This window comes from Hyaena hyaena, unplaced genomic scaffold (genome assembly GCF_003009895.1).
Source record: "Hyaena hyaena isolate Hyena2069 unplaced genomic scaffold, ASM300989v1 scaffold_406, whole genome shotgun sequence".
Classification (NCBI taxonomy): Eukaryota; Metazoa; Chordata; class Mammalia; order Carnivora; family Hyaenidae; genus Hyaena; species Hyaena hyaena.
Genome location: NW_024081038.1, coordinates 958,733 through 967,112, shown reverse-complemented (window position 1 = coordinate 967,112; position 8,380 = coordinate 958,733). Strand labels below are relative to the sequence as shown.

Genomic DNA, 8,380 nt, shown 5'->3' with positions numbered 1-8,380 from the left:
TTTTTTTCTTTTTTTTTTTTTTTGTAATTTTATTGCATTTTCTAGAAGTTAACATTTAAACCTTTTCACTTATACTTTGGTTGATTCTTTTTTTAATGTATTTATTTTGAGAGAAAAAGTGCACTCACATGAGCAGGGGAGGGGCAGAGAGAGAGAGAGAATCCCAGGCAGGCTTCACACTCAGCATGGAGCCCAACACAGGGCTTGATCTCAGGACTGTGAGATCATGACCTGAGCTGAAATCGAAAGTCAGACACTTAATTGACCAAGCCATCCAGGTGCCCCTGCTTTGGTTGTTTTTTAATTCACATACTTTCTATATTTTTGGAGTAGTTAAATTGATGCCATTAATTATCCTGGCATAGTTTAAAGATCCCAAATTTTATAGCCAAAGAAACTATCCTCCTACTTCCTAGCTTTATAAACTCAGATTGCTTACTAGTTTTTTTAATTAAAATAATAGTGATAATTATCACATAAGGGTTTTGAGATTTGAATTAGCATAGTATATAAACCATAATGACTAAAATTTATAGGGATTCAAATGGTATAATTTGCTATGGTTATTTATTATCACCTCAGTTCTGTACTTTTTTTCCCCCTCAACAGTGAACTGATTAGTTTTTTCCCAACTGATCTATGAAAGAAATGATGCAAACTACAAGATTATAGTGTCTTGATTGGTTACTTAAAGCTTGCCTTTTTTTCTGTATTGACCTAACATCTTATTTGGGTTGTTGAGATTTTTTTATGTTTATTTATTTGTGAGAGTGAGAGCATGGGCAGGAGAGGGGCAGAGAGAGAGAGGGAAAGGGAGAATCCCAAACAGACTCCACGCTGTCAGCACAGAGCTCAACACAGGGTTCAAACCCCCAAACTGTAAGATCATGACCTGAGCCAGAGTCAAGAGTCGGACACTTAACCAACTGAGCTACCCAGGCACCCCTCATTTGGGTTTTGATGAATGTAATCACATTCCTCCCCCCATCTTTCTCTCCCCCCCCTTTTTTTAGCAGATACAATTTACATATAGTGAAGTGCACAGATCTTAAGTAGTTATTTCAATGAATTTTGACATATATATACTGAATGTATATAATGGAAACTTTTTTTTATGTCCCCATCCCCAGAAGTCTAACAGTCTGGTTTTTGTCACATAGATTACTTTTGCCTATTCTTTAAATTATATAAATGGAATAATACTATATATATTCTTTTTGAGTCTATAATTTTTATGAGATTTAATCCACAATATATCAACAGTTCATCCTTTTTTATTGTTGAATAATGTTCCACTACTATAAATATGCCACATTTGGTTTATCCATTCTCTGTTAGTGAACATTCGGGTTGTTTTAATCTTGCAGTGTCTGTAACATTTTTCTTTATCTAATTATCTTATTGCCTTCACACATATTTTCTGGTCACTTGGTGCCCTGTGGAAACATTTTATTTATTTGTGGGTGTATCTACATGAATTCGTTATGATACTACATTTATTTTTCAAATACCCAGTCTAGGTTTTTTTTTTTAATTGCTCTTTGTTTTCTCATTGACCTTGTTGGTCACCTCCCAATTTAAACTTCTATCTCCAAGGACACTCTAATACCTCTCTAAACATTGCCAGTGGAGAAACACATTAAGTATACAAGTGGGCATTGCTGGAGGATGGAGTTTGATCAAATTCTCTCTCTCACAAAGCAAGTTAGCCTAATTTGTACCTATAAATGGGAGATGGGGTAATTACAACAAGCATACCAGTGTTCTGTTTTCTTGAGTTCTTCAGAAACCTACCTAGTTAATACTTGTAAAAATAACACTAATTTAGACCTCTTTTTTTGTTTTTAAATAACACTAATTTAGACCTTTAAGTGTCCATTTGTTCTTGAGACTTTCTCATGTAGGATTTTTCTCTTTTTCTTTCCTTTCCTTTCCTTTTTCCTTTTTCCTTTTTCCTCTCCCTCTCCCTCTTCTCTCCCTTTTTTAATCTATTTTAAGAGAGAGAATCCTCATCAGCCTCTGCACTGCCAGCATGGAGCCCAGCACTGGACATGGGTCCAGTGCAGGGCTCAAACCCATGAACTGTGAGATCATGACCGGAGCCGAAATCAAGAGTCAGACCCTTAATTGACTAAGCCACCCAGGCACCCCTCATGTCAGATTTTTCATCTTGATTTCAGCTCTTTATTTAGGGATGCAAATTTGAAAGATAAAAGAGATTTATGGAAGACAGTCTATGAAATAACACGTATTGACTTTGGAGTTACAACTCTGCCTATACCAGTGAATTACTTGGTAATCAGGGCAGGTTCTTTCCACGTTGGGTTTTGGAATTTTCATCTGTAGAATAAAAGAAAAAGGTCTTAAGTAAGCCTTTCTCAGAACTTATGTTATTGATTATGTTTCATAGTACAGTATGCCAATAGAAGCCATATGAAAAGAAGATTCTGTGGTTAATTTAGCTTGAGAAGCACTGGATTAAGTAAAGTTAAATAGACTTAATTATTTGGCAGGTTCTCAGAGCCTGTAACATACTGTCATGTGCATATTTCCCAAACTTACTTGACCAGGAATCTTTAAACAAAAACAAACAAAAAACCAATTTCTCTTAGGCATAGTGTTTCTTAGAAAATGAATTTGGAAAAATGCTTTATTCCTATATATTTTCTCTTTATTTAATCATGTAGTTACTGATTATTTTAACTTTTAGGTGATTATTTTTCAAAAAGGAAAAAGTGACATAAATATTATGAAGATTCCTCTACCTAAGGGCAGTTACAATTAATACTGTATTTGCTGTTTTTTTTTTTTGTCACAGGCATCGTTCTCACTAAGGTTGGTTACTATACTATTCCATCTATGGATGACCTTGCTAAAATTACCAATGAAAAAGGAGAGTGCATTGTCTCTGACTTCACTATTGGTCGTAAAGGTGAGTGTGAATATAGAAGTTTATAGTGTTTAAGCCGAAGATCTTCACTTTATTTTTGTAATTAAGTAAAAGAAGTTCTTGATAGCTGAATCCATTTTTTCCCCTGTATTTGGACCCATCTGGACCTTCATGGTAGACACTTTAGCTCACAAGTAACAAAACAAGCTTACAGTTATGTAACATTCTTTGGTAACTATTTGGCTCATTGGAGTTATCTACAATTAAAGAAAATAAGACAGCAAGGAAATACTAAGAGAAAGTTGAATAATAAAAGATGAGTAGTATTTAGGTTTAACTTCATACTAAGTTAATACAGATGACTTTTTCTGGGGGGAAAAATCTCATCTTGCTATATTATATTTTAAAAAGAACACTCAGGTATTTTAACTCATACTGCAAGCTAGGTACTAAGTAAGGGTTGTTTATGTAGCAGTAGTACAGATACTTGAAAGTGATTTAAGAAGGCTGTTTTGAGGATAAGTGCTATAGAAATGTAGATGTTAAACTAGATAACTATATTTGATGTCAACCTCTGATAGGTACTATGGACAAAATAACCCAATGAAAGTATAACCAGGTGACTTAAAATACTAATATTTAGTGGCATCTGGCTGGCTCAAATTGGAACATGTGACTCTTCTTCTCTGGGTTGTGAGTTTGAGCCCCATATTGAATGTAGAGATTATTTAAAATTGCTAAGAAAATTACATAAGTAAAATCCTGATTGACGTTTAAAGCTGCTTGTTTCTTCTAATTATTTAGTCACTGGAAGTATAAAATAGGTTATTTGCCTTCTATACAGGATGCGTTTTTAACTGTTTGCTTTGACTTGTAGGTTATGGCTCAATCTATTTTGAAGGAGACGTGAATTTGACAAATCTAAATTTGGATGATATTGTGCATATTCGAAGGAAAGAAGTGATTGTCTACTTAGATGATAACCAAAAACCACCTGTGGGTGAAGGGCTAAATAGGTATGAATTCATTTATGTATTTAGAAAATAATCTGCTTGGGGTGCCTAGGTGGCTATGTTGGTTAAGATTCCAACTTCGGCTTAGGTCATGATCTCACAGTTTATGGGTTTGGGTCCCCTGTTGGGCTCTGTGCTGACCAGAGCCTGGAGCCTGCTTTGAATCCCACCTACCCCCATCTTCTCTCCCCTTCTCTTCCTCTCTCCCCCTCCCCCCTTCACTTGCACTCTCTCAAAATAAACATTAAAAACAATTTTTTTAAGGAAAAAAATAATAGGCTAAATCACATTTTTTTCATATTATATACATTTTCTTGCAACTTGCTTTTCTGGTTTACTATATCGTATATGATTATTGTTTCTCTAATTTAAAAGTAAAAATGGTAAAGAAATGCAACACTAGGACTTTCTGACTCCCTGATATTATCAGGTCCAATGGTTACTTTCCCAAAATACTTTTTAATAGTACTTTTTTTCCTTGTGTCTGCTATGAGCATCTTTAACTTTCTCTATATTTTATTTGGAGAAACTAGCTTGTGATACCTCTTTAGACACGTGAAAGAGCCACAGGTAAAATAATTTATGTTCACAATCTACCAAGATTGAACCATGAAGAAGTAGAAATTCAGAATAGACCTGTAACTATAATAATTATTATATATTTCCTATCATAGCAGGATTCTCATACAGGGAGTCGTGGCCCTGAGGCTTTTCTTTCCAGGAAGCAACTTTATTTATGCCAGCATGACTCAGTTGGGTTCATACACAAAGAATGAGCCCCGAATGCCACATGGCATAGTTTTTTTTAATACATTTTTTATTTGTCTGTCTTATATAGTAACACACAAACATGCAGTCTGATTAAGTGGTCTCATATTACAAGGTCATGAGGTATATTGTCATGTACACGTATAGCCAGGTTGCCTTGAGGGTTTTTTTTTTCCTTTCTCTCTCCTTAGGCAGGGGACCCTACCACACTATAATAAGGAAATTGAATCAGTAATCAAAAACTACTCCCCACCCCCATACCCCAAAAAGCCTTCAACCACCTGACTTCAGACAACAGATCAATATCCTTAATGAATACTAAAGTAAATATCTTTAACAAAATATGCATTTGGCCTTGAACTGTGTGGGCCCACATACATGGGTTTTTTAAATAGTACAGTACTGTAACTGCATTTTCCATATAATTTTCTTAACATTTTTCTTTTTACTAGCTTACTTTAATATAAATAGAATATATAGTACACATACCAAATATGTGTTAGTCAATGGTTTTATGTTATCAGTAAGGCTTCTAGTCAGCTGGGCTATTAATAAAGTTTTGTGGGAGTCAAAGATATACAGATTCCAACTGTGCAGGGGGTTGGTATCCAATACCTGCATTGTTCTGTGGCCAATTGTTTTAGCAAATGGATTTCAGTAGTACATCAAGGGGACTTTACACCATGATCAAGGATTTATTCCTGGAAGGTTCAGCATAGAAAAATTGATCTTATAATACATTATGTTTGTAGAATGAAGGAAGAAAATCACATGATAATTTCAACTGATGAGAAAAAGCATTTTGACAAAATACAATACCCTTACATGAAAAAGACACTCAACAAACTAGAGATAGAAGGAAACTAACTTAACTTAATGGAGGCCATGTTTTCAAAGTCCACAGAGAATATGCTCAGTGGTGAAAGAGTGAAAGCTTTTCCTCTTAAAAATCAGGATAAGAAAAGGGATGCCCATTTTGCCACTTTCATTTAGTATAATTCTACAAGCCCTAGTCAGAGCAGTTATGCAGGAACAGAAATACAAGGCATCGTCCTGGGGGCTCTGGGTGGCTCAGTCAGTTAAGCGTCCAACTCTTGATTTCAGCTCGGGTTATGACCTCACAGTTGTGAGATCGAGCCCTGTATTGGGCTCTGTGCAAGTCATGGAACCTGCTTAAGATATTCATACTCACTCTGTCTTTCTCTCTTTCTCTCTCCAAAGAAAAAAAGGCATCATCCAGATTGGAAAGGAGGAAGTAAAATATCTCTTTGCAGAGATGACATGATCTTATGTGAAAAACCTAGATTCCATAAAAAAAAAAAAACAGTTATAAATTCAGCAAGGGAGCAGGATACAGAATTAACATACAAAAATCAATGGAGTTTCTAAATAATAACAATGAACAGTCAAAAAAGGAAAACAGTTCCATCAAAAAGAATAAATTACTTAGGTACAAGCTTAACCGGGGAAGCAAAAGCTGAAAGAAATCAAAGACGACGAATAAATGGGAAGTTATCTCATATTCTTGGATTGGAATTCCTGTCAGATGCTAGCAGCATTGTACCTCATATATGTAGATATTTTTGACAGGGCTGCTGAGAGCATTCAGTGGAGAAAGAACAATGTCTTTATCAAATGATTCTGAGAAACCTATATGCAGAAGAATCAAGTTGTGCTCTTCTGCCATATTAAAAAAAAAAACAAACAAACTCAAAATGGACCAAAGATAAGACCTAAAATTTATAAAACTCTTAAAGTAGAACATATGAGAAGTTTTATGACACTCTCTCTCTCATATATATTTAAGTTTTTAGTTTACATATAGTATAATGTTAGTTTCAGGTACACAGTGATTTATTTGAGTTTTTAGTTAACATACAATATAACATTAGTTTCAAGAGTATGGTATTCACTTCCATACATCACCCACTGCCCATCACAGCAAGTGCATTCCTTAATCCCCATTACCTATCTATCAACCCCCCCACCCCGCCCCGGTAACCATCAGTTTGTTCTCTGTAGTGTCTTTTCTTGTTTGTTTGTTTGTTTTAATTTTTTTTAAATGTTTTATTTATTTCTAGGAGAGAGAGAAAGAGACAGCATGAGCAGGGGAGGGTCAGAGAGAGAGGGAGTCACAGACTGAAACAGGCTCCAGGCTCTGAGCTGGCAGTCAGCACAGAGCCCGACGCGGGGCTCGAACCCACGAACCGCGAGATCATGACCTAAGCAAAAGTCGGATGCTTAACTGACTAAGCCACCCAGGCGCCCCTCTTGTTGTTGTTTTTAACCCCTCTTTGCTTGCTTGTTTTGTTTCTTAAATTCCACATATGAGTGAAATCATACGGTATTTGTCTTTCTCAGAGTAATCTTGCTTAGCCTAATACTCTCTAGCTCCATCCATGTTGGTGCAAATGGCAAGATTTCATTCTTTTTAAAGGCTGAATAATATTTCATGGTGTGTGTGTGTGTGTGTGTGTGTGTGTGTGTGTGTACTACTTTATCCATTCATCAGTTGATGGACACTTGGACTATTTCCATAATTTGATAATAGTGCTGTAAACATTGGGGTGCATGTACCCATTTGAATTAGTATTTTTGAATTCTTCGGGTAAATACCTCATAGAGCAATTGCTGGATCAAAGGGTAGTTCTATTTTTAGCTTTTTGAGGAATCTCCATACTGTTTTCCACAGTGGCTGCACCAGTTTGTATTCCCACCAACAGTGCAAAAGGGTTCATTTTTCTACACATCCTCACCAAATACCTGTTGTTTCTTGTGTTGTTGATTTTAACCATTCTGACAGGTGTGAGTGATACCTCATTATAGTTTTGACTTGCATTTCCTTGATAATGAATGAGGGTGAGCATCTGTTTATGTGTTTTGGCCATCTTTACATCTTCTTTGGAAAACTGTTCCTGTCTTCTGTACATTTTTAATTAAATTATTCATTTTTTGGGTATGGAGTATTATAAGTTCTTTGTGTATTTTGGATACTAGCCCTTTATCAGATATGTCCTTTGCAAGTATCTTCTCCCATTCTGTAGGTTGCCTTTTGGTTTTGTTGACTGTTTCCTTCATTGTGTAGAAGTTTTTTTTATTTTAAAAAATTCTCCAGGGGCACCTGGGTGGCTCAGTCGGTTAAGCATCCGACTTCGGCTCCGGTCATGATCTCATGGTTCGTGGGTTCGAGCCCAATGTCAGTCTCTGCTGACAGCTAGTTCAGAGCCTGGAGCCTGCTTCAGATTCTGTGTCTCCTTCTCTCTCTGACCCTCCCCTTCTCACACTCTCTCTCTCTCTCAGAAATAAATAAAGCATTAAAAAATTTTTTTTTTAATATAGTCTCAATAGTTTATTTTTTATTTTGTCTCTCTTGCCTCTGGAGACATATCTAGAAAGAAGCTGCTACGACTGATGTTAAAGAAGTTAACTACCTGTGTTCTCTTCTAGGATTTTTATGGTTTCAGGCCTCAGATTTAGGTCTTTAATCCATTGTGAATTTAGTTTTGTATATGAGGTAAGAAAGTGGTCCAGTTTTATTCTTTAGCATATTCCTGTCCAGTTTTCCCAATGCCATTTGTTGAAGAGACATTTTTCTTTTATTTTGTTTTTAATGTTTGTTTATTTTTGAGAGAGAAGGAATGGGGGGAGGGGCAGAGAGAAAGGGAGATGGAAAATCCTAAGCAGGCTCTTTGCTCCTAGCACAGAGCCT

At 35.9% G+C, this 8,380-nt stretch overlaps 1 protein-coding gene across 1 annotated transcript in view; it reads left to right on the top strand.

The window, feature by feature from the left end:
- Window positions 1-8,380, top strand: part of NUP98 (nucleoporin 98 and 96 precursor) — a 115,235-nt gene that overhangs the window by 64,499 nt on the left and 42,356 nt on the right. Inside the window, exons 16-18 of the mRNA XM_039252054.1 lie at window positions 2,193-2,248; window positions 2,819-2,932; window positions 3,768-3,906. Of these exons, the coding sequence (XP_039107985.1) occupies window positions 2,193-2,248; window positions 2,819-2,932; window positions 3,768-3,906 (309 nt within the window). The remainder of the gene's footprint in view (window positions 1-2,192; window positions 2,249-2,818; window positions 2,933-3,767; window positions 3,907-8,380) is intronic.